This window comes from Xenopus tropicalis, chromosome 5 (genome assembly GCF_000004195.4).
Source record: "Xenopus tropicalis strain Nigerian chromosome 5, UCB_Xtro_10.0, whole genome shotgun sequence".
Lineage (NCBI taxonomy): Eukaryota > Metazoa > Chordata > Amphibia > Anura > Pipidae > Xenopus > Xenopus tropicalis.
Genome location: NC_030681.2, coordinates 146,482,393 through 146,509,736, shown reverse-complemented (window position 1 = coordinate 146,509,736; position 27,344 = coordinate 146,482,393). Strand labels below are relative to the sequence as shown.

General features: G+C 42.9%; 1 protein-coding gene across 2 annotated transcripts in view; it reads left to right on the top strand.

Moving 5' to 3' along the window:
* cd2ap (CD2-associated protein) overlaps positions 1-27,344 on the top strand; it is a 69,920-nt gene that overhangs the window by 7,119 nt on the left and 35,457 nt on the right. The window contains 1 exon segment of one of the 2 annotated variants that reach the window (NM_001127963.1): positions 11,997-12,157. In NM_001127963.1, the coding sequence (NP_001121435.1) occupies positions 11,997-12,157 (161 nt within the window). 2 annotated transcript variants of the gene reach the window in all.

The following is a 27,344-nucleotide window of genomic DNA, read 5'->3' as shown; positions in this document are numbered from 1 at the left end:
TAATCTTATAGGCAATAATGAATAATATATGGTGCTATAAATGATCATTATCTTTATTGCCCCTTTGTTGGGGCTTCCCATTGATTTGCTATAGTCCCTGTCCATGTTTCAAACGAGCAGGCACAGTAAATAGGGATAGCCAATCACAGCCCTGCAGTCACACAGGCAAAGACAGGCTTCGGTTCCCTATCAGGTCAGCCTAGCTGCTGATTGGTTCTTATCCTACACTGTGATGTGCTGAGTGCCTGGGAAAGGAGGCAGCAGGAAGTGACACAGATGGGGGGAACCAGTAGGGTTTTTGGAGAATTTTCCAATAAATCAGCACAAAACACAGCTTTTTTTTTTCCCTGTATTTAAAAAAGTATAATGCACAGTATGTATGTAACTTTATTTATAAAGTGCCACTAGGATACGCAGCGATGTACAATCTTACAATATACACAATTACATACAAGGAGGGCAAGTGTTACAATAAATAATTACAATAAATAAATATAAATGCACAGGGAATAAGTGCCATGTGGTATGAGACACAGTAGGAAGGAGGTCCCTGCCCCGTAGAGCTTACAGTCTAAGTGGTTGGGTAACATACAGGCACAAATTGGAAGGTAAGAGTGCACTAGGTATGGGCATTTGCCCTTAAGCGCAGGACTGGGCAAAATAATGTTTTAATATAATGTTTTTTTGCACAGTGTCCCCTTTAAAGGCAAACCAGTACATGCTGGCCTCAAAATATACAAGCACACAGAACACATGGATTAAAAGGAACATATATATATACACACACACCCTTTACCTGTAGTTTATACTGCCTAACCCTATTCTGCCTTACCTCATTGACATTAGGGACCTAGAGTAGGCCAGCCGATAGTTATTGCCCCGTAATGTTCCCCGCTCTCTAATGTAACAAGTATTTATAACTTGCTTCCTTATGTTCATGTGTCAAGTGTTCTTTATTGTATTATAAATCTGAAATGCAATTTTATGTGTATCATGTGAGTAGGTACCTGGTTTATAGCCCTGTAAATACACACTGCTTGTTACAGTCCTGCAGTTTAATGGCACACGTGTTTGTTTCATGATTAACCTCTTGGGGGGCAATAAACAGACTCACAAACCTGGAAATGTCATGTTTGTACTGTAAGGGTGAAGACACACAGAGCTACTAGTAGCAGCTACTTGTCATGGCTACTAAAACAGACAATGCTGATCATTTACTGATAATTGTCTCTACATGTGTTTTAGCTGAGGCAATTCTCAGTATTGTCTATGGCAGGGTATTTTCTGGCATTTAGTAGCTGTGAAAAAGTAGCTGCTACTAGTAGCTCAGTGTGTCTTCACCCTTATAGGTAGGGATGCACCAAATCCACTATTTTGGAATTCGGCTGAACCCTTCATGAAAGATTCGGCCGAATACCGAATCTGAATCCTAATTGAATCCTAGTTGAAAAATTTTCAACTTTCATGTTTGTGTTGCATATATATTGGTGCTAGTACAGGTATAAGATCTATAATCCAAAATGTGCGGGATCTGGGGTTATCTGGATATGGGATCTTTCTGTAATTTGCACAAATAAGATTATTTCCTACTTTTGCTTTGGCTTGATACTGAGGATACTGAAAGCTGCAGCGTGTTTCAAAGTAGCTGTTGCCAGTCTGCCCAGGCTCGGTTTGGATGCTACGCTCCCCATACGTGGCACTAGTTAGCTGCTGCCTCTGCACTTATACACTAACAGGGTGCCAAACATTGCATTCCAGTGGCTCCGCTTTTTGTGTGGCTCACTATTTCAGTGGAGGCAATGTAAGAACTAATATAGGGAATTAAAGAACTTGTTTTGTAAAATACATAGAGAATAATGCGCTGCAGCCATAAGGCATGAGTTATACAGGGAACTCTGAGTATCACTCATGTATTATAAGGGATAATGTACCCCCTACTGTAAATGATAAGGATATTAGCAGTCACTGAGGGGTTCTGTGCCCATATACAGGCACAAGGCTGCAGGCTGAATTATACAGGGAACTCTGAGTATCACTCATGTATTATAAGGGATAATGTACCCCCTACTGTAAATGATAAGGATATTAGCAGTCACTGAGGGTTCTGTGACCATATAAAGGCACAAGGCTGCAGGCTGAGTTATACAGGGAACTCTGAGTATCACTCATGTATTATAAGGGATAATGTACCCCCTACTGTAAATAAGGATATTAGCAGCCACTGAGGGGTTCTGTGACCATATAAAGGCACAAGGCTGCAGGCTGAGTTATACAGGGAACTCTGAGTATCACTCATGTATTATAGGGGATAATGTACCCCCTACTGTAAATGATAAGGATATTAGCAGTCACTGAGGGGTTCTGTGCCCATATAAAGGCACAAGGCTGCAGGCTGAGTAATACAGGGAACACTGAGTATCACTCATGTATTATAAGGGATAATCTACGCCCTACTGTAAATGATAAGGATATTAGCAGTCACTGAGGGGTTCTGTGACCATATAAAGGCTGCAAGCTGCCTTTGAAGTAATACACATTTCAGCAATTCATATGAAATGACTGACATCAGTAGCACCATTTATAATATGAATACCCTGTATAATATACATGTGTATATACGTTTTTAGTGTTATAGAACAGTAATATTCGCAGACACCTGGAAGTTTAGTATTGATATTTAGATGAAAATGAAAGGCCTGGTTTAAATAAGATTAGTTATCTTTCCAAGCTGGACATGACTTTTATCCTTAAGAAGTTTAGTTGGGGGTATATTATTTCTTACAATATAAGACTGATATCACTGCTCTAACAAACATCAAATGATAATATTCACTCTTAGAATATTTTAAGTGGCGGTTCACCTTTAGGTTAACTTTCAGTTTGTTATGGAATGTCCTGTTTCACTACTTATTTATTTTATAGTTTTTTAATTATTTGCATTCCACTCAACATCTTTCCAGCTTTCAAATGAGGGTCACTGACCCCACGGCTAAAAATCTTTTGTTCGCGAGCTTACAATTTTATTATCCTTTTTACTTATTATTCCGGATCTTTCTATTCAGGCCCTCTCCTATTCATATTCCAGTCCATTCAAACCACTGCCTGGTTGCTAATGTGAATAAGACCCTAGCAACCAGATAGCTGCTGAAATTCCAAACTGGAGAGCTGCTGAACAAAAAACTAAATAACTCAAAAAGGGCAAATAATAAAATTTATTTTGTTTCTGCTGTTAATAGGCTCTATGCTCATTTACATGTTGTGCCGGGTTCATTTGCAGAACTCTAAATCAGAGCGATAAGTGTAACAGTTACTGTAAATACCCATTTCCTTCCTCAAAATACATGCTGTTAGCTAACATTCTATTTTTAAGTGTTTCAAGAAAAATTACTTTTTTTCTAGTGCTCTGGCAACTTCCAGGGGGCACCACTAAGCCTGACAGCAATTGAGCATTAACCGCTGCAAGGGGGCACTTTATACAGGTATGTGGTCCGTTATCCAGAAACCCAGTATCCAAAAGGTTCCGAATTACCGGAAACCCATCCCAAAGATTCCATTGTAAGCAAAAAATTCTAATTTTTAAAACTGATTTTATTTTTCTCTGTAATAATAAAACAGTACCTGTACTTGATCCCAACTAAGATATAATTGCCCCTTATTGGGGCAGAACAGCCCTATTGGGTTTATTTAATGGTTAAATGATTCCCTTTTCTCTGTAATAATAAAACAGTACCTGTACTTGATCCCAACTAAGATATAATTACCCCTTATTGGGGGCAGAACAGCCCTATTGGGTTTATTTAATGGTTAAATGATTCCCTTTTCTCTGTAATAATAAAACAGTACCTGTACTTGATCCCAACTAAGAAAAGGGAATCATTTAACCATGAAATAAACCCAATAGGGCTGTTCTGCCCCCAATAAGGGGTAATTATATCTTAGTTGGGATCAAGTACAGGTACTGTTTTATTATTACAGAGAAAAGGGAATCATTTAACCATTAAATAAACCCAACAGGGCTGTTCTGCCCCCAATAAGGGGTAATTATATCTTAGTTGGGATCAAGTACAGGTACTGTTTTATTATTACAGAGAAAAGGGAATCATTTAACCATTAAATAAACCCAATAGGGCTGTTCTGCCCCCAATAAGGGGTAATTATATCTTAGTTGGGATCAAGTACAGGTACTGTTTTATTATTACAGAGAAAAGGGAATCATTTAACCATGAAATAAACCCAATAGGGCTGTTCTGCCCCCAATAAGGGGTAATTATATCTTAGTTGGGATCAAGTACAGGTACTGTTTTATTATTACAGAGAAAAGGGAATCATTTAACCATGAAATAAACCCAATAGGGCTGTTCTGCCCCCAATAAGGGGTAATTATATCTTAGTTGGGATCAAGTACAGGTACAGTTTTATTATTACAGGGAATTACTTTTAAAAAAATTAGAATAATGTTTTTATAGTGGAGTCTATAGGAAATAGCCTTCCCATAATTTGTAACTTTCTGAATAATGGGTTTCTGGACGGATGCTATACTTGTATAATTCATCCTAACTGGAGGATTTTTTAGTAGACTTATTTTATGGAGATCCAAATTACAGAAAAAAAAAGATGATTAAATCTATCTCCCTGTGTGTGGGTAAGTAATATCGTGCCGGGCCCCTGGGACAGTTATATGGAGACTGAATGTCAGTGGAAAAACCAGTATTACGGAATATCCCAGTCACATGGCTCCGTCGCGCTGCTAATTCCTGCCATTTAACTTTCTGTCATTACAGGGATTCGCCTGATGTGCGCTCTGCTATTTTAAGACGTCTTTATATTTCTATGTCTGGTGATTATGGGAACCCTGTACGTTTGGTTGTGCTGGTTCTGGTGCAATCTGCTGTGGGATCCGGCAACTTGCACTTTCCCGTTGTAACTTGTCACCCAAAAGTATCAAATCTCCAAAGCTGGCACTCTAGAACTCCTGTGTCTAGAAAGGATGGCATAGAAAGTTTTATGATGTCGCTAGATCCCCCCCCCCCTTACCCTAGCAACGAGGCCGAGGGTTGGAATACCAGTCTGGCATAATTAAAGGTCAGTGACCCTAGCAACCAGGTAGCTGTGTGTTTCTCACGCTCTCCCACCTTGGGCCGGGGCCCCTCCCGGTATCAGATAGACATTTATCTGATAACGATTAGAGCCAAGGTTCTTCAGTTTTATGGGAATAGACTGTCAACACAGCCAGGTTTATTTAAGTGTAGGCCTAAGGGGACACGGGTGTGGCCCTAACTGATTGCTTCTGGTTAGCTGCCTCTCCGGCAGGGGTGAGCGCTGGGTTTGGGCTGATCAAAGCTAAAATGCATTGGGAAGCATAGAGCTTATCTGCTGGCCTTAATTATTATTATTATTATTATTATTGATTTCCAGTTTCAGGCACTGCTGGTCACCCTGTGCTATGGAATTGCTGTTTCTGCAGCTTTGCTATACATGCCATATTCTCTCAATGCGCAGGACTGATATAGGAATTTCTGATCCGAGCATGTGTAAGGGTATGTCATATTATTATGAGTATAATATAGTCCTAGTTTGTGTTAGAATGTAGTGACCTGCAAGGATCTTATTGGGAAGAGCTGAACCACAGCCTGCCCCCAGACCTACATGGAACCCTCTACCCAGTCTCTGTAGATTGTAAGCTCTTTTGGGCAGGGCTCTCTTCCCCTCTTGTATCGGTTATTGGTTGCTTTATATGTTACTCTGTATGTCTCCTTGTAGATTGTAAGCTCTTTTGGGCAGGGCTCTCTTCACCTCTTGTATCGGTTATTGATTGCTTTATATGTTACTCTGTATGTCTCCTTGTAGAGTGTAAGCTCTTTTGGGCAGGGCTCTCTTCACCTCTTGTATCGGTTATTGATTGCTTTATATGTTACTCTGTATGTCTCCTTGTAGATTGTAAGCTCTTTTGGGCAGGGCTTTCTTCCCCTCTTGTATCGGTTATTGGTTGCTTTATATGTTACTCTGTATGTCCATTGTATGAAACCCACTTATTGTACAGCGCTGCGGGATATGTTGGCGCTATATAAATAAATGTCAATAATAATAATACCAACCTGCAAGTATTTTATATGTGGCCCAGTGACTACTGTAAAACCAGAAATGACATCACGAACCCAGGAGTTATGTCATCCAGAACCACCAATACATGATGGGTCAGAATATAGTTTCTATAAGTTGTGTGACCTAGGCAGCATTACTAGGCAATCCCCGCATCCATGGATATTCTTACTGTACACCATTGGAACTGTTTCGTGGAACAAAATGCTGCACGTTAGCACCGGGACAAAGCATAGAACACTCCCAGAATCGGGCCGCGTGCCATTGCTGTTACAGTGACATTGTGACTGCGGCGACGTCACTCCCGAACCAGGCAGAGCAGCAGGAAAATGTAGCCCTTGCACAACCCTTCCAAGGCACCTCTGTCTGTGCTGTTGACACACGGTGGGTGAGGCTAAAGCAACACACAAATACATCAGGCTCTGGGGCAGAACAAAGGCCGGTCTGTCAGAGTGCAAGAATATTCATTGTGACTCTCGTGTTGCAGCATCACAGCATAGCTGTCATTATGGGCAGCGGCAGGCGTTACTGTGTGTTTTATTAGCCCCAGAGAAAAGGAAGGTGGAGAACAAACCAGTTTATAGGTGCACCTAAAATGCTCCTGAAATAGATCAGATATTAACCTCCTTAAATATTTTAAACCTGCAACTGCCAGCATCCCACAGGCAGCCGTCGTATCTTGGGGAAAGACTAAATGTGGCCATACACAGGCCGATAGTAGCTGCCGATATGGGTCCCTTGGACCAATTTGGCAACTTATTGGCCTGTGTAGGGGCAGAAACGACGGCCATGCCCGACCGATTTCTGGTCTTAAATGGGCCAGATATCGATCAGACAGGTTAAAGATTTAGTCGGATCGGGGACTGCATCGGCTCGTTGATGTGGTCCCTAAAGGTGGCCATACATGAGCAGATTTAAACTGCCGGTTCGAGTCATTTAGACCAATTTGGCAGCTTATCTGCCCGTGTATGGGTTTCCCCAACGGCCCGTGTCAATTGGGCAAGTTTGATTTTACCATCAGATTGGGCATGGCATCAGCTCATTGATGCGGTCCTTGGTCTGATGGCTTCAAAGCCATTATTGTAATTTGATTGTTTGGCCCTAGAAACACAATCAAATCAAGTTGATTGTTGATGGGTCCCTTAGACTGATTCAGCAGCTAATCGGGCCGTATATGGGCAGTACCGACGGGCCTCCCCGACCGATATCTGGCCTGAAATCGACCAGATCTCGATCGGGCAGGTTAGAAAATCTAGTCGGATCGGGGACCGCATCGGCTCCCTGGACCGACTTTTGCTATGCCCGTCGTTATAATTTGATTGTTTGGTCCCAGGGCTGAATTATCCTGCATTCTCCCGATATCGCCCACCCGTAAGTGGGGATATTGGGAGAAGATCGCCAAGCAAGCGGATCTGCCCGTGTATGGGGACCTTTAGAGCATCTGTGATTTTCCATTATCTGATATTTTTTGGGGGCTGAATTGAAACAGTAGCTATCCAAGATCTACCGAGATCTTGGGCATGCTGGGGGCCACGGCCATATATATACCCATACTAATCTGTTAATAATTGTCTTAGTGTAGAACTAGTAGAACCTGTCTGGTGTGTGTGTGTGACCCATGCAGTGTTTATGTGAAGGAAAACAAAACAAATACCAAAATCTGTTTGGCTAAGAATAAATACTGAGCTGGAGGAGAGTGCCTTATATGTGGCCACCCATCGACCTATGGCAAGTGGCAGTATTTTGGCTGTAGCCCTGCTTTGGGGGGGATTCTACATGTGTCATAGACAATACTATAAGAGGCCCACTGTGAGTATGTGGGACTTTGCTGCCCAATTATTTTATTAGTATTCATGAAGGAGCTGCCATACTGCTTGTCTCTTCTCCCCTGAGCATTTTGTGAATATATTTAAAGGACAAGTCAACCCAGAATATAATGTTTGTGCCTAATAAAAGAAAACACAATTCTAAGCAACTTTGCAATATACATTCATTACAAATTTGCAATGGTTTTTGACTTATTTGTATGTATAATTGCTATTAGAAGTAGTGTTTGCTTGTCCCTTTCTATTCCCTGCCCTGGTGGCTCTGACTGTTGAAACAATGTAACACAAGGCAGCAGCCTGACAGACCTGACTCGCTGGAGGAGACAGACCTTTGCAACATTGTTTAAAAAGTAACAACCAGAAGTTCAGCTAATGCTTTTTCTACAGCAATTACATTTACAAATAGCTTTTAAAGCCCTGAAATTTTTGAATAAATTCATATTGGAAAGTTGCCATGAATTATGTTTTCTTTTATTAGGCAAAAACCTTTTTTTGGGGTTGATATGTCTTTTAACAATAACCATTAAATATTTCACAGGCCTTGTCTTTTGGGCATAATTAATGAACTCTGGTTGTATTTGAGATGCTAGCACCCACACTCGTTGCTCTTGGTTGCCATACAAACAGGTCTTTGCCTGATTCGGCCACCAACATGCTGGGCCACATTGGGCTGGTAAAGTAATTTGGCTAGGTCAATGAGCGCTCATATTGTATAAAGACCAGTTGGTAGAAGACTGCAGCACCATGTTGATGCGATCCTCGTCCAATGAGATCTTCTTACCTGCCCAATAGGAATCTGGAGAGTTTTCAGCAAGATGTAAAGGTCCCCATACACGGGCCGATTCTAGCTGTTGATATGGGTCCCTTAGGCCGATTCGGCAGCTAATCGGCCCGTGTATGGGCACTACCGACGGGCCTGTCCGACCGATATCTGGCCTGAAATTGGGCAGATATCGATCGGGCAGGTTCAAAAATTTAGTCGGATCGGGGACCGCATTAGCTCGTTGATGTGGTGCCCGAACCGACTTTGCCTATACCCGTCGTTATAATTTGACCCCAGGGCCAAACGATCGAAATTAGCCTGGATTCGCCCAGTATCGCCCACTTTTATCGGTAGAAGATCTGCTCGCTTGTGGGGAGCTTTAGTTAGGGCAAGACCCCACAGAGCAACTTACTTGCCCTCCATAGATCAATGCTTTCGCAGGCAACTTACTGCTCCGAAAAGGGTTTCCACTGACAACGACAGTCGCTGGTGGAAAGCCTTTTGCATCACTTTGGTTGCATGCCAAAGTTGCATGCCGCAGGAAACCGAACCAATGCGAAAGGCTTACCCAGGTCTATCGTGGGTGAGTAAGTCGCTCCATGGGGTTTTGCCTTTAGGCCATTAGTAAAGGCCCCATACACAGGCCAAAAAGCTGCTGACTGGAGGAGCCACATGTTTGGCTTCCCAATGAAGATGTTCTTTATTGTCCCAAATATTGTGTTGATTTGTACAACGCTGTATTAGGTTTGATGCTCGGCTGACTGACGTGATTGGCCCATGTTGATAAAAACCGTGTAGCATTACTTGTGAGTCACACAAGGCTGTCGGCACATCAGGGAACTATTGTTATCAATGGGTACTTCTATTGTTTACATATATAATTATTAATATGTTTTTCTTTCTAGTCACCAAATCTGATGATGGTTTTTGTTGACGTTTCTTTCTGTGATTGTGGAGGCCATGAAAGCGCCACTTTGCGCCATGTTAGGGTTGGAATGGGAGGTATGCGGGGCCGGGTGTGGCTGGCAGAACCACTAGTGTATGCTAAAGGTGAAATCAGCCAAATAATGCTGTTAGTTGCAGCGCCTGCGTTAATGGGTTGGGTTGCTCTTCTCTCTATATAGTGCCTTGTATTGGAACTAGTCACTGTGGCTTTGGCCTGGACCAGTCACCCACACACACAAAGTTGTATAATAAAAGTCCTTTCAAAATTGAACATGAAACCCTAATTCTTTTTTTAAATAAATCATCCATACCTGTTATAAGTGTATTTATGTCAATCATATATTATAGATATATTTCAACAAGTGCCCTGATTCCCATGTAACCATGCTATGGGAGCATTGCACGTGCATTGTGGGAAGAAAGAGGAAGGAATACTCATGTCTGACCCATTGCTCACTAGGTGTTAATCACTGGCCGCTGATAGCAAGCTGCTGCGGTGGGTTATGGGATGGTGTTTGCTGAACGGTGGCTTTTGTGGTTACAGATTTATTTCCGTTGTGAGGCAGAGATTATACATGTTGCTTTCTTCCTATCAGACATGACAGTGAGTGGCGCGTCCGGATGGTAACGCTATGTCTGTGCCGCCACTTCGGGCAGAGCCAAAAAATAAAACTTTCCATTACCAAAATATTCTACTTTACATTATTTTTAAATATGAATGAGTACCTGTGTCTGGCCATATTCTGGCACATTGAACTGCTCACATCTCTTGTCTATGGGCATTAACTTGCACTTAGTAGTAGTAGGGACTGGTGGTGTGCGGCCTAGAGTAATAGTGGCCATACAGGGGCTGATAAAAGCTGCGGCTTAGCTGCCAGTGTATGGGGCCCTCACTTGGGCCCGTCCAACCCATATCTGGCCAAAAATTGGCTAGACATTGTTCGGACTGCTTTAAAAATCCCCTAGGGGCAAAGGGGCATTTGCCTGAGGGTTGAATGATCGGATCAATCCATGTACTTGGGTGCATTTGCCTGAGGGTTGAATGATCGGATCAATCCATGTACTTGGGTGCATTTGCCTGAGGGTTGAATGATTGGATCAATCCAAGTATTTGGGTGCATTCACACAGCTATTTCTGTGACTGGGTGTGCCAGCAAAACTGCGCCAATAGCAATAGGAACGCGTTGTTTTCTTTACTGTGCTGCCAGGCGATTGGCCAGTCAGTGCACACAGCGAATATCATTGTGACACTAAGGATAATGCGAACAAGACTGGTTCTCCATCTTACCCCCTATACTGTGCCACTCATAGCAAATAAGCACCCTCTAGGGGGCAGCCACCTTTTTTTTTTGTGTTTTTTTTTTTTTAACTTAATTTGCCCATAGTGCCTCTGGCTAGATATTCTTTGCTTCAGTCTGGGTGGGGGATTAGGATTCCATGGGATGGCTGGACCTCCCTGTTGGATGTTGATACTGCACAATGAGCTCTGTTCAAACAGACTGCCATCCCTCACTGAATTTGATTGTCTGCCACCCTCACTTGTGGGCACTAAGCAGAGTAATGTGGCAGGATAATACCGGTGAGTTGTGCTGCTGACTGCAAGAGCTTTAGCTGACTGTGTTTGGCCTTGCGTTTATCTAACAAAGGGTAAGCTGGATATGGGACCAAGTGATCTGCATGGTTGCCAGTAGAATATTAGGGGAGTCGGTCACTTGCATGAAGAGCCAAAGTACTAAGGTCTGATGGAATATAAATTTGTTTGGTTGGTTGCTGTTGTCCTGGACTGACTAATGACCACACGGGTGACCAATCAGGTCACTGATCATTCTCTTTCTTTTATGATCTATCAGTTGTATTGCTATTGGGTCCGAGGTTGTTTGGATGAGCTATTAGCACCCTCACACCTTGGCGTATGAATTATTTACGGCAGTGAATACCAGGTGTAACAGGATATTGCGTCCCAAGCGCACACTTGTGGTTCTTTGCACCCTGCCGGGGCTCATAGAGAGGAAACATCTGCCTGTCGCTCTCTCATTCTTTCATTTCACTGTATTTCCTTCATAGAATGTGGTGCAGCAGGGACCGTGCTCGGTGATCACGCCAATATTTATACTTACCCTTTAGACTGGCTATGATATTGTTCCATCTGTGTAACCCATTGCTAGATGAGCACCCACTGACAAACCAACATTGTTATACCTGCATGCTAACATGGCCGGCATTACGTATTGATGTTGGGCTTGGCAGTCTCGCCAAATGCTCGGATCTTCCTGGGCCAGAAGTGAGTCCCACTAGTCAAAAGCAAATACGTAGGTCTTTAGTAAGAAAGATGGCTAACGTGTTCATCTTTCCTGTTGTTTCAGTGGAATACATTGTGGAATATGACTACGATGCTGTAAATGAGGACGAGTTGACGATACGAGTAGGAGACGTCATCAAGAACGTTAACAAGCTGGAAGAGGATGGCTGGCTGGAGGGTGAAGTCAATGGTAAAAGAGGCGCCTTCCCTGATAATTTTGTAAAGGTGAGTTTAGACCTAGATAGTAACTGTGTCTGCAAATTCAATGTACAGAGTACAGTATTGCACTGTATAGGTGGCCATACACGCTAAGATCTTCTCCCGATATCCCCACCTACGGCTGGGCGATATCAGGCTAATTTGGTCATTTGGCCCTGGCACAGTCAGTTTGGGGACCACATCAACGAGCCAATGTGTTGCCTGATCCGACTAAATTTTTAAACCTGACCGATTGATATCTAGCCGGGCAGGCCTGTCATTGATGCCCATACACTGGCTGATAAGCTGCCGAATTGGTCTAACGGTCCCCATACACTGGCAGATCCGCTTGCTTGGAGATGTCGCCAACGAGCGGATATTCTCCCGATATTCCCCACCTACGGGTGGGCGATATCGGGAGAATCCAGGCTAATTTGAATGATCGAATTATAATGATGGGCATAGGCAAAGTCAGTCCGGTGACCGCATCATCGGGCCGATGCTGTCCCCGATCCAACTAGATTTTCTAACCTTCCCGATCGAGTTCTGGACGATTTCAGGCCAGATATCGGTCGGGCAGGCCCATCGGTAGTGCCCATACATGGGCCGATTAGCTGCAGAATCGGTCCAAGGGACTATCGACCCGTGTATGGGGACCTTAAAGGACAGATATCAGCAGCTAGAGTCGGCCCGTGTCTGGCCAACTTATGTCGCTACCTGCTCAGAACCACTTCCCACTGATTCGAATGGAAAGTGCTGTGTGGGGATTAATTCCTTTTTATCTTGTGTTTTTATCCTATCCGGCTCCTGGGAAAATCTAGCACTTAGCAATATAAGCATTTCTGGTACAAAACCCTGTAGTGTTCAAGTTTGAGTGACAGAACATGTCTAATTTTGGCTTTGCTTTAGATTGTAGTGCCACCTAATGGGCACAGGTAACACTCTTATTCAAGACACTGGGCATTCATTATATATTTATTAACCATAGACTTTTGTATTGTTATGAAACATTAGAGTAGTTGAAAAGAACATATTAACTATAAAACACAATTTGATATGGTCTGATAGGGGCATATTATACTATCCACAAGTATAATGTAGAGGAAGGTATATGCTCACAATATTTTCTCTGTGTATGTAATAGCTTTAGTATAGGCTTCCTCTTGTGCCCCCTAGTGGCTTCTTCTGATCCTGGTTTTAATAGCGTCCTTACATGTACGTATGTATATCTTTATTTATAAAGTGCTACTTATGTACGCAGCGCTGTACAGTAGAATAGATTAATACAACAGGGGGTTATTAAAATAATAACCGATGATCCAGGATTCCTTTTAAAATTACATGGTCATTTTTCTTTATTTCTATAGATATAAGTAATAAGGATCAGATTTATAAAATGCTGCATATATAGATTTATTTCAATAATTCACCAACATATAAGCAAAATTATCCTTGATTTTGCTCTCTAGGAAACTTTTCTTTCCTTTTCTTTTTATAGTTTATCCACTGGGCAAAGTTAGTTAATTTGTTTTTGTTTTGTTTTTCTCTATTTAAATTACTTATTTTGTTTCTCTGTAAGCATTCTATTTTTTTCATTTCTTATCTTTTTGAAGGACAAACTGTCGAATGTGACTATTGTTGTACAACCTATGTTTAAATAATTTGTCATTATTCATCCTACATATTTATTGCAAAACTTCAATAAAATGTTTAAAATAAATAAATAATCGATAAATACAAAGTATAACAATCAATACAAGGTACAGTTAATAAGTTAAGAATCAAAGAGACAAGAGGGTAGAGGTCCCTGCCCCGTAAAGCTTACAATATAAATGATTGTGCAACCTGAGGATTGCTAATTTGACACTTTGATTAGTTCAGTGCAAGTCTAAAGCTGCCTATGCACATACTGACATCCCCGCACTTATAAAAATGATTAACGATTTCCAGTAGGTGCGTTGGTGGCTGATCTCTAGTAATATCTTTGTACTATGGATATTGGCCTATACAATGCTGTACATGGAACCATGGAATTGTTATAACGATCCCCGTGCTGCAGTTCTACTCATATAATTACTGTTCACATTGGGCCCCCCTTATTAAGTGTTGGCCCTGCAGTTAAACTTCTGTCCCACAATTTGGGAAGCACTGAAGCTTTGACAGGTGATTCTGTGATCCTGTTGGATCTACAGGTGATCCATCCACACTAAAAATTTTATATGTAATATAGTTGGGCCCTGCGCAGGTCCAATTGGCCGACCCATACCCTACTCAGACCCGCTGACTTGCTATATGCCGGTCCCTGCTACCTAAACCTACCTGTGCTACCTGCACCTTTAACTGGACCCGGGGACCCACACACCTACTGGAAGTCATACGAAACCTTTTTTGATCGGTACGGCTATGGCAGTATGTACATAGGCAGCATTAGGCTAGCACCAAGCGAATCAAATCATGGTTAGGACGTCACCATTGGGGCATAATTGACACCAGAATGGAGGCAGATCAACTAGGCCAAGGGGAAAGAAATAACTTTTAACATGGGGAGTTGGGGTAATACAACCTGCAGTCAAATATACTTTTTTATGTGCCATTGGGTAATCATAAATAGAAAACTGCCATTTTAGGAATTAAGGGCCGCCCCCTGGGATCATAGGAGTAACAGTGCACACAAACAAGCCAAGGCACACATACATGCTAGGCCCCATCAACCAATGAATGGACAGAGTTCTGCCTTTTACTCTCCCACTACTTCCTGTTACAGTTAGAGCTGTGATATTTACTGATATATATTGCATTTTGCCGATTTAACATTATAAAATATATATATATATATATATATATATATATATATATACAGTGGAGGAAATAATTATTTGACCCCTCACTGATTTTGTAAGTTTGTCCAATGACAAAGAAATGAAAAGTCTCAGAACAGTATCATTTCAATGGTAGGTTTATTTTAACAGTGGCAGATAGCACATCAAAAGGAAAATCGAAAAAATAACTTTAAATAAAAGATAGCAACTGGTTTGCATTTCATTGAGTGAAATAAGTTTTTGAACCCCTACCAACCATTAAGAGTTCTGGCTCCCACAGAGTGGTTAGACACTTCTACTCAATTAGTCAACCTCATTAAGGACACCTGTCTTAACTAGTCACCTGTATAAAAGACACCTGTCCACAGAACCAATCAATCAAGCAGACTCCAAACTCTCCAACATGGGAAAGACCAAAGAGCTGTCCAAGGATGTCAGAGACAAAATTGTAGACCTGCACAAGGCTGGAATGGGCTACAAAACCATTAGCAAGAAGCTGGGAGAGAAGGTGACAACTGTTGGTGCGATTGTTCGAAAATGGAAGGAGCACAAAATGACCATCAATCGACCTCGCTCTGGGGCTCCACGCAAGATCTCACCTCGTGGGGTGTCAATGATTCTGAGAAAGGTGAAAAAGCATCCTAGAACTACACGGGAGGAGTTAGTTAATGACCTCAAATTAGCAGGGACCACAGTCACCAAGAAAACCATTGGAAACACATTACACCGCAATGGATTAAAATCCTGCAGGGCTCGCAAGGTCCCCCTGCTCAAGAAGGCACATGTGCAGGCCTGTCTGAAGTTTGCCAATGAACACCTGAATGATTCTGTGAGTGACTGGGAGAAGGTGCTGTGGTCTGATGAGACCAAAATAGAGCTCTTTGGCATTAACTCAACTCGCTGTGTTTGGAGGAAGAAAAATGCTGCCTATGACCCCCAAAACACCGTCCCCACCGTCAAGCATGGGGGTGGAAACATTTTGCTTTGGGGGTGTTTTTCTGCTAAGGGCACAGGACAACTTATTCGCATTAACGGGAAAATGGACGGAGCCATGTATCGTGAAATCCTGAACGACAACCTCCTTCCCTCTGCCAGGAAACTGAAAATGGGTCGTGGATGGGTGTTCCAGCACGACAATGACCCAAAACATACAGCAAAGGCAACAAAGGAGTGGCTCAAGAAGAAGCACATTAAGGTCATGGAGTGGCCTAGTCAGTCTCCGGACCTTAATCCAATAGAAAACCTATGGAGGGAGCTCAAGCTCAGAGTTGCACAGAGACAGCCTCGAAACCTTAGGGATTTAGAGATGATCTGCAAAGAGGAGTGGGACCAACATTCCTCCTAAAATGTGCGCAAACTTGGTCATCAATTACAAGAAACGTTTGAACTCTGTGCTTGCAAACAAGGGTTTTTCCATTAAGTATTAAGTCTTTTTTTGTTAGAGGGTTCAAAAACTTATTTCACTCAATGAAATGCAAATCAGTTGCTATCTTTTAATTAAAGTTATTTTTTCGATTTTCCTTTTGATGTGCTATCTGCCACTGTTAAAATAAACCTACCATTGAAATGATACTGTTCTGAGACTTTTCATTTCTTTGTCATTGGACAAACTTACAAAATCAGTGAGGGGTCAAATAATTATTTCCTCCACTGTATATATATATATATATATTCAGTTTAAGTATTCATTCTGGGGATATAGTTTTCCTTTAAGTTAACATTTAGTATGTTCTAGAATGCCTTAGTCCTAGCACATTTGCTATTGGTCTTCATTATTTATTTGAATTTGGTTTGGTTTTAATTATTTGCCTTTTGTCTTCTACGGGGGGGGACGGACCCCAGTAGCCGAAAATCGATTGCTCTGTGAGGTTACCATTTAGTTCCTCTCCTATTCATATTCCAGTCTCATGTTCAAACCACTGCCTTATTGCTAAAGTATACAAGGCCATAGCAACCAGATAACTGCTAAAATGCCAAATTAGAGATGTGGAACAAAAAGCTAAATAACTGAAAAATCATAAAACATGAAAACCAATTGCAAATGAAGTAGGAATCTGCCTCCCTAGGTGCGTGCCCAATCATGGCCTGCCTTGCACCCTCACCGAAGCATGGGCACCTACATCTGCTATGTATAATCCCATTTAATGCTATGGGGGTTCTAGCTTGATGTCTACTTTATATTTTCTCAAATGTCCCATGCCCCCTGGCAGCTTGGCCATGCCCTCTGCTGGCTTCTTGTAAGGGGAACATAGTACCTTGCAGCATAGAGGGTATTACAGACATACCACCCAAAAAGTGGCACCCTGCAGATCAGTAGCTAATGAGCCATATAAGCTAACAATCCCCATTTAGGCTTGTATCATTCCTGCTACTCTGAGTGTTCTATGGCATGTCCTGCCCATTGCCCCACATGGGCCATTATACCCCTAGGAACTCTACATGTAGAAATGGTCAAACACTCAATAACTGGAATCTTTTGCAGAGAATTCGGCAATCATCTGAATTCAAAAATGACTGATTCAGTACATTCCTACTGTGGGTAGCCAATGCTGATCCCAATCTGGAGAGGCCCGAACATAAGTAATGTGTGGGCCAGCAGGTCGGGCAGGTTTGGGCTGACCAATTACCCAATGGGCGGGCGGCAGGACTGATTTTGCCCAGTACAAGGTAACCCCCCCGCAGCTCTCTGTCTGATGTTGGGGCTGCTCCTCTCCCTCTGGTGATGGGCGGTTTGGTTAGGGGCAGGTTTAGGGCAGTGTTGGTCAACAAATTGGCAACCCATTTATCACTCCCGAACATACATGTAGCAGTTGGTGGGCAATAGTGCTGAAACTGCCCAAGCCTTACCATAACATTAAATAAGGTACAGGTATGGGACCTATTATCCAGAATGCTTGGGACCTGGGGTTTTCCGGATAAGGGATCTTTCTGAAATTTGAATCTCCATAACTTAAGTCTGCTAAAAATCATTTAAATATTGAATAAACCGAATAGGGCTGTTTTGCCTCCAATTAATTATATCTTAGTTGGGATCAAGTACAGGTACTGTTTTATTATTACAGAGAAAAGGGAATCATTTAACCATGAAATAAACCCAATAGGGCTGTTCTGCCCCAATAAGGGGTAATTATATCTTAGTTGGGATCAAGTACAGGTACTGTTTTATTATTACAGAGAAAAGGGAATCATTTAACCATTAAATAAACCCAATAGGGCTGTTCTGCCCCAATAAGGGGTAATTATATCTTAGTTGGGATCAAGTACAGGTACTGTTTTATTATTACAGGGAAAAAGGAAATCATTTTTAAAAATGAGAATTATTTGCTTATAATGGAGTCTATGGGAGATGGCCTTTCCGTAATTCGGAAGTTTCTGGATAATGGGTTTCCGGATAAGGGATCCCATACCTGTACAGGTACTGTTTTATTATTACAGAGAAAAGGGAATCATTTTTAAAAATTGAAATTATTTGCTTATAATGGAGTTTATGGGAGAAGGCCTTTCTGTAATTCAGAACTTCCTGGATAACAGCTTGCGGATAAGGGATTCCATACCTGTAATCTTATATATCATACCCCTGTATAAATGGTGTATATATATATATATTATGACATTGTATACATTTTCTTTATAAAGGGTAACTGCGCCCACAACGAAAGAAACTGTAATTCTAAGAAATACACATTTCCAGTGGCTTTGTAGTTATCCATATATCTAATGGCTATTGACCGCAGCGTCACTTTCCGTTCTCTGCCCTGGGGGGGGCTCCGACAGTTTGAAACAATGTAGCAGAAGCCGACTGATTAAAAGACTGACTTCTGCTACATTCTTTCAAGAGTCAGAAAAGGCTTATTGCTGTGACTGTGAATGGTGCTAGCGCTTTAAGACAGGAGGGTAATGCCCGGAGACATCTGGCAGGTATAAACACTGTCCTACCCACACACACACAACTCCCCTTGTCTGGGGAGGAATCTCCCTGCACTCCGGCTCACATCCCCCTGCCCAGGAATGAGGATCTGGCACTGCCTCTGTCTGTATCAGTGAGCGGCTGGCCCCGAAAGGAAAAAAAAAAAAAAACCCTTACCTGAAGCCGGGAGGCAAGTCATGTTAATACACGAATCCTCCTCGTCGTTCCTGCCTCTCTCCTTATTATCCACTCCCACAGTCAGCGAGCTCAGCTGGGTGTGTACGGCAGCCAAACATGTCTCTGGACCTGGTGAGTGCGCTTTCCCTTTACTGCTTTCTGCTCACAACTTTTCTACTCTTATAGTTCAACTCCAGTCTGTTCCTTGTGCCACTCATATCTGGGGCTCCCCTCCCAATATCGGGGGTCCCGCCGGATTCGCCACTTCCCGTGGGTCTGGCCTTCAGCAGCAGCCGTATGGCACTGAATCAGCAAACCAGCATTCCGCTTCCCCGGCCCTTTAAATTTGGCAAATTATAGGCTTTTTGTTTAATTGCCTCGCCTTGTCGTGCTTTATACGGGGAGCTGTACCTTTAATCATCCTACGTGGCTCCAGGGGTTCTATTAATATTGATTTCATCTGGTTAACCCCTTCACGACTGTGACGTGCCCTGTGGCTTGGTGCGCGGGTAGTCGTGGTATAGGGGGGGTATACAGAATAAAACTTTGTATGTCTATGCTCTCCCAGATGTATTTGTGCCAATATGTTGGATACCAGTTTAAAGGGATAATGTATCCAGGAACTGAAGTTGGTTTTAGATTGATTTTTTTTCCCCAGTTAATTCTCCGTAGGTGACTGTACCCAGTGGATAGGTGTATCTGTACGTAGGCAGCCATACTGGTTACTCAGATGAGCACAGCTGTAAAAGGGAAGCTGTGGCCAAGTAGTCGGGGAAATGTTTTTTTAGCTGCTGCAAAGATGCCTTGTGGGGCTACGTCTGGGGTAATTCCTCGGTAGGAAGAACAGTAGATTACAGATTTTACCCTTCTTGTCGCTTTCAGCGTTAATAAGCAGAGCCGAGACTGTGTCGTCACTAATGGGTTAATGTGTATACAGGAGGAATCCTGACGTAGTCGCAGCTCTTTCCCAGTTTTTGTTACACTGCGCTCAGCTATGGCTGTAATCTGGCATTGCGACATCGCGCTGGAAGAGTCCCTAGTCCGAGGACTTTGAAACTGAAGGCTTGCAGCTGTTGCTGAACTGTACCTCCCATTCCTTGCTCTGGCAGCCAGCCAAAGGTTACTGTCATTGTGTCTGTGTATGCCCCACAATGAAAGCCCTCATCTTTGCCTCATTAGCCATCGTTACCAGTGGCAGTCACAGAGCTGTTGTTTTCCCAGTGGCAGTGGCATAGGGCCAGCAGGCTGATGTCAGGCACACTTTAGCTTCTCACTGTGCCTCGCTGCGCTGCGCTGCTGTTTCAGACTGGGGTTAGGCACTGCTCTCCCAGCCGGCTGCCGTCACTGCTCAGGGCTTCCCCTACTCTATCACTGTGTATTGGGTCCCCCTTTACTACTGTGGGACATGCCGCTTTCAGATAAAGGTCATTAGGGGGGTCTTGGTAATGGCACTTCAGCCAATAGAAGGGCATTTAATAGGCTTTCTCCTGCCCAAACTTCCCTTTGTACTAATCTCATAAAAGGAGAGTAAAATTATCATGCAAATTATTTGTTTAGGGAAAGTAACGCCTGGGCATGGAACCGACCTTTGTATGAAGTTTTATTCTAGAATCCAAACGATACTGCATGTCACGTTCTAAGCCATACTGCATGTCACGTTCTAAGCCATACTGCATGTCACGTTCTAAGCCATACTGCATGTCACGTTCTAAGCCATACTGCATGTCACGTTCTAAGCCATACTGCATGTCACGTTCTAAGCCATACTGCATGTCACGTTCTTCTAGAAACAGTTATACTAAATTCTAAAGAATCTAAACGATACTTTGTGCCCTGTTCTAGAAGCTTAATGTTACTGCATGACGTGATGTGTTTTCTTCTAGAATGGATACTACATGTAATGTTCTAGAAGTGATATTGCAAAATAAATACTACTGCATGTCAACTTTTGGAAACTTAAGTTATGCCATATGTATTGTGCCATTAAAGGAAAAGGAAAGGTTGAAATGTTAGGCACCACCATAGCAGGCCCAGACTGGCAATCTGTGGGTTCAGGCAAATGCCAGAGGGGCTGCTGTAAGGTGCCATAGACACTCACTATTTATTGGGCTGTTTGGGCCTCTGTGTACTTAGAATGCCAGGGCCTATTTTGAGTCCCAGTCCCAGACCTGCTCCCTAGGGATTATAATCACCCTTGAAATCTGCCCCGGCCTGGGGTACAACTTCATGAGCGCCACAGAGCAATCTTCTTGCTGCCTCTTTGCGCCGGGTGTGCACCTCCTATCCCTACTGTACGTGTCGGCTGAGAATTACCCCAGGACAGTGCAGTTTTCTGCTAACAGGAGCACCCAGGGTAAGTGATTTTAATCACTGTAGGGTAGGGGGGGTTGCTAACATTTAGCACCCCCCAGTGATTCAACCTTTACTTCTCATTTAACGCTAAGTTGTATATACACTCTATTGGCTAGCTCACCAAACTAGTTGATTTTTACCAGCTTTGGCCTCCGGTCAGGGCGGGCCAAATTGAGATGGTCGGATCATCTCAATTGCAATTTATTTATTTTAAGGGTCACTGTAACTTGCCTGGCCTCGAAGTCATCTCCAGCAAGCCCTTAGCATCTTCTTAGTACTTCTATCCCATGTCATGTGATTATACGGCGCACATTACATGACCAGCTTTCCCGGACTAATGTCTGTCTGCGGTGATCGCGGGGGATTACTGTGTGCAGCTATTCAGTCAGTGGGCAGGCTTCTGGCTACTATTGTGACTCTGGACCGAACCACTGCATGAAATGTGGAGTCATCACACACAGATGGCCATAAAGCACTGATCCAGCTGTACGATGAGCTGAAGAGGAGTAGGGTGTATTGCTCTTAGGGCTGGCCAGTCATCTTCTGCACGCCTTGATATATCTCATTAGTCAACAAGGTTTTCAGTTCAGACTAAAGGTCCCCATACACGGGCCGATTCTAGCTGCCGATATGGGTCCCTTAGACTGATCTCAGCTAATCGGCCCGTGTATGGGCACTAACAACGGGCCTGCCTGACCAATATCTGGCCTGAAATCGGCCAAAGCTCGATTGGGCAGGTTAGAAAATCTAGTCGCATCGGGGACTGCACGGCTCGTTGATGCAGTCCCTGGACCGACTTTTCCTATACTCACTGTTATAATTTGATTGTTTGGCCCCAGGGCCAAACGATCGAATTACCCTGGATTTTCCTAATATCGCCCACCCATAGGTGGGGGATATCTGGAGAAGATCCGCTCACTTGGTGACATCGCCAAACGAGCTGATCTTATGGTGTATGGGGACCTTAAGTGTAATGGTGACCCATACACTGGCCTGTTCCCATGGGCTGACTGGACAGGTGCCATTCAAGTGGCCATACAAGGATAGTCATAGATGTGCAGCCCAAAAGATCTGTAATAAAGATTAGCTAAGGTTTCTTATTGTTTTCTTCTGCGGTTCAGGTACCCGTGCGTTACCCACAAGAAAAGCAGGTGCTCTGCAGGCTGAAGGTAGAATTTTTGGATGCAGGTAAAGATGTGAGTCGGTGGGTCTTGGGGTCAGGTTTTTGGTCTTATTCATATTTCCAATCTTATATTACATTACCTGCATTATCTACATTTCTATATTATTATTATTATAATAAATATATATATATATATATATATATATATATATATATATAATTATTTTTAGGAACCCCATTTTTTGTGTGCACCACCATGGATTAGCATGTGCTAATTAGGATCCTGAAGGGGTAAAAATCACAAATGTTTTTCCTCCTAACATTTAACACTTCCAAATGCTAATTGGCATTCGGTTCAGCCAGGACCATGGATTAGGCCGAATCCGAACCCTGACGAAAAAGCCCGAATCCTGCCCGAATACCTAACCAAATCCTGGATTTGGTGCATGCCTAGTTTTTTTGTTTTCCCCCTGCCCACATCTGATGATGTCACTTCCGGTTCGCAGCAACAACACTTCCTGTTCAATGGTGCCCAGTGACAGATCAGGTAGCAGATAAGGCAGTTGTGGGTTGGGTCAGGTAGTGGGTCGAAGCAAGTAAAATTCGGGTTGTCCGTCCGGGTTATTGCTGCGGGTTTGGGGCTCAAAAATTGATTGGGCAGTTTGGTTATAATCGGCCAAGCTATCCAATCAAATCTGGGCATGTATGTGGGGATCTCATGGGCACTCAAAAGTGTTGCCTATCTGAAGCGTGAGAGAAATCTGCCAGTCATGTAGGCTTGGAGGGAGCGCCCAGTAATTCCTCTGGCCTGAGGATTTCCCAGCTCTGCCATTGATTGCTCGGGGCTGTCCCGCTATCCTGATGTAATGGCAGGTTTGTGTTGCATTTGCGGTAAAGCAGCTCATTCAAGGTGGCAGGTTCAATTGGCATTACTGTAACTCTATATCTAATCGCTGTATAAATAATTTGCAGGGTGATCGTCTCAGACATAAGGCGCAATTTTCCTCAGCAGATAATGCTTTTAGTTTTTGGCTCCAATATTACATTTCCTTTTGTGTTTCTATTTTAAACAACCGCCTCGAAAGGAAGAGAGACTTGAGAGATAGAACAATGGTTCCCTACCTCCCAAATGCCTGCACCGTCTGATCGGGAACTCTTCTACTTATGTCACTTATTTGCTCTGCGAGTGATGCTTTAAAGGGGAACTAAAAGCTGCAATAAAATGGTAGTGAAGGAGACCACACTCAGGCATGACATATAGATTGCAATCTGATCGTCAGGGCTTATTTACCCTAGTAACCAAGTAGCAGTAGCAGCATTCATGATGGAGGGCTAATGCTAAACAGAGAAATTAAAGAAATAAAAAAAAAAATAAGGTTACAACTTTTTTGATTGCCAGCTTTTGAAGAATGCAAAATAGTAAGGTAGTTCAAGTTCAGTGATTAGACATTGAGTTTATTTTATTTTTTTGTTTTCGGACTTTAAAGGTCTATAGCATATATGTTAAACTCAAGGCCCGGGGTCCAAATCCGGCCCACCTGGCTGTTTTATGTGGCCCTTGGTGAGTGTATCTGACCATCCAGCCTGATCAATTTCCATTTTCCTCACATAGTAACTAAGACTAAGGGGTATATTTATCATGCTGTGTAAAACGTGGAGTGAAGCATTACCAGTAATGTTGCCCAAGGCATCCAATCAGTAATCAGATGTCAACAGTAGCAAAGCATCTATTGGCTGCTATGAGCAACATCACCGGTAATGTCATACTCTTTTTACACATTGTGATAAATATACCCCTTAGTATATTACTAAGTATATTAATAAAAAATTTGGCCCGCTTTTGTGATTGAGTTTGACACCCCTGGTCTATAGTGTCTGTAGAAAAAGTGTTCACCCCGGGTTTTATCCTAATCCCAAACAGCTTCTAAGGCTGAACCCCCCCAAAGAAGACCCATCCCATAGTCTGGTAGCCATCTGTGTAGTTCAGCTCATTCCGCACAACTATATTAGACCCCCTGGAAACATAATAACGTGTATTTAAACACCAAAGCAATGGGTGCATGTGATCTCCTTCCTGCCCACAGAACTAAAGGACCAACAACAGCACCACTCCTGTTTGCATTTCCCCTTTAGCTGATTGCACATACTTGTAATTCCCACGTTCAGTTTAGTCGAAGTAAATATATTTTCAAATAAAGGCATGATTATGTCGCAAGAAGGAAGAGATCCTAATCTCCCCAGACATAGTTGTGTCACCTAATGTTACCTTACACCCACTCACTGGGATACAGACACTTTATCCTGATTACTAACAGCCCTAAGGGTAATGTCATGCAAGGGGTACCCCTTATTGTGCTGCACTGAGGTATGGCGCCCATACGCAGCCTATCCATGGCGCCCATACGCAGCCTGTCCATGGTGCCCATACGCAGCCTGTCCATGGCGCCCATACGCAGCCTATCCATGGCGCCCATACGCAGCCTGTCCTTGGCGCCCATACGCAGCCTGTCCTTGGCGCCCATACGCAGCCTGTCCTTGGCGCCCATACGCAGCCTGTCCTTGGCGCCCATACGCAGCCTGTCCATGGCGCCCATACGCAGCCTGTCCTTATTGCACAGGAAATTGTAATTTTTAATGGCCAGTACCTTCTCTCTGATTTGTAGGCAGATCCTCAAATCATGATGCTGCCAGTAACAATGTTATATAGCAGAGACAGCCCCGGGAGTCCTTACAATACTATTGGGCATTTTTTGAGAACTTTTCCACTTCATTAATCATTTGTGGACCTTGGCAAGTGATCTTATTTCTGTATATTTTAGTTTTCCATAAAAGGGAACCTATGTGCTTTTGTACTATATCACCTCTATTTTTTTTCCTTATAAGGGTATCTCTAAATATAAATTAGAAAACGTAAAGGGGAACTCCAACCAAAAACAACTTGAGCTTTTTGGAAAAGGAAACATAATTTAAACAACTTTGCAATATACATCAATTAAAAAACATTCAGCCTTTCCATGATGTTTAATGTAATAATATGATTTGGAACCGTTCCCTAAGCCCCACCCCTGCTGATCTGGCTGACTATGCTGATATATCTAAATATAATGTTTTGGATATATTCCATGTACCGCCATTGTGTGATGTTCTGTGTGTGACTTCATGATCACCTGACAGGAAGTAATGCAGGTTCTGTATCAGGAAGAAGTGTGAGTGAAAAAGACACACCTCTTTCTGCTCATTGGCTGATATAACCTAGCGAGTGTGATTGGCTGACCTGCTAGGAACGTGGTGCTTGCCAGTAAATGTACGGCTTATGAGCTTTTTGTGCAGTTACCTAATTACAGCATTGTGCTTGAAGCTTGCACAAACCTTATTAGTAGCGATGCAGGGTGTGTCTGACTTGGAGCGGCGGGTAATTGCTTTAAATACTTCTAATCTCATTAGGACATTTATCACTTTGCCATTTAAAGGGAAATTGTATGTTCAAAACAAAAATCCAAGTTATCTCCTACTGAGTCACTTATCAGAGAATCTTATCAAGTTGGCATATTCTTATCCATATACTTTGCTCTTTTACATCTTCTACCTCGATCCACTATTCCACACGCCTTTGTCCATTCATTGGCTGGTGTACCCTAACGTGTGTGGCCCTGGTTTGTGTATGGGCCCAGCGCCTTGTTTGAACCAAAGAAACAGACTTTAGTAGTAAAGTAACTAGTAAAAAAAAAAAAAAAAAAGTTTGCCCAGTAGCAGTAACCCATAGCAACCAATAAGATGTTTGCTTTTAAACAGGTGACCTGCTGATTGGTTGCTATGTGTTACTGCACCTGTTCAAACCTAGTGCCTTTTATTACATAACCCCATAGTGTTTAGATATGAATCCCTATTATTATCCAGTGGCACATACATAGTGTTAGAACAATATATTTTGCTTTATATGCTTTATGGCTGGATGGTTTAAGGCCAGGGGCACGCAGAGCAGATTTCACCTGCATGTGGTACTTCACGGTACTGTCCCCATATGAGTTTGCCTTTGCGCTATGCTCACACGAATGGGTGTCATCAGTCCAGCCTATGGTAGGAGACCAACTTCTGTGCTACGGCCCATCCCCATGGGACTGTCGGTCGGCTAAAAAGATAAAATAGAAGAAAATGCCCTGACGCGTTTCATGCTTCTGCCAACAGTCCTTGCTTTATAGCAGTGGTTTCTACACTTTTTTGACACAAGACCTAGCAGTTGAAGCAGGGTCCCTCTAACTCACAACTAGGTGAAAAGATATATACAAATGGAATATTTGTCATTGAGCCTTCAGGCCCTTGTCTATACCTTCGGGGGCCGGGTAAATGACCTTCGGGGGCCGTAGTTTGTTGACCCCTGCCATAGACCGTGCTCCGTGCTAAGAAACACACACAGAGACAATTATCAATAATGATCAGCATTGTCTATTTTAGTAGCCACGACAAGTAGCTGCTACTAGTAGCTCCATGTGTCTCCACCCTTAGGATAAACATGTCATTAAAATATAACAGAGAATTTTGTTGACATTTAAGATTCTTGAATTCCTATTCTTTCTCCCAGATAACAAGACGCAGTGCATCTCTTTGTTGTACCAAAGCCAAGAGACTAAACTAAACAGCAATACCCTGACTTTGGCCTCAGTGCCAGTTTGTGAGGCTGGGATTGTGGTTGGGAAGTGGTGAGTCCTACTTCACTTATCCTGCCCACATAATGGCTTTCTGTATCTCCCCTGCTCTTAATGGCAACCTGCTGAGGCCTAGGTAACCGGCCACAATTGTATGGAGTCTAATAGCAGATATGGTAACGTGTCTGCAATT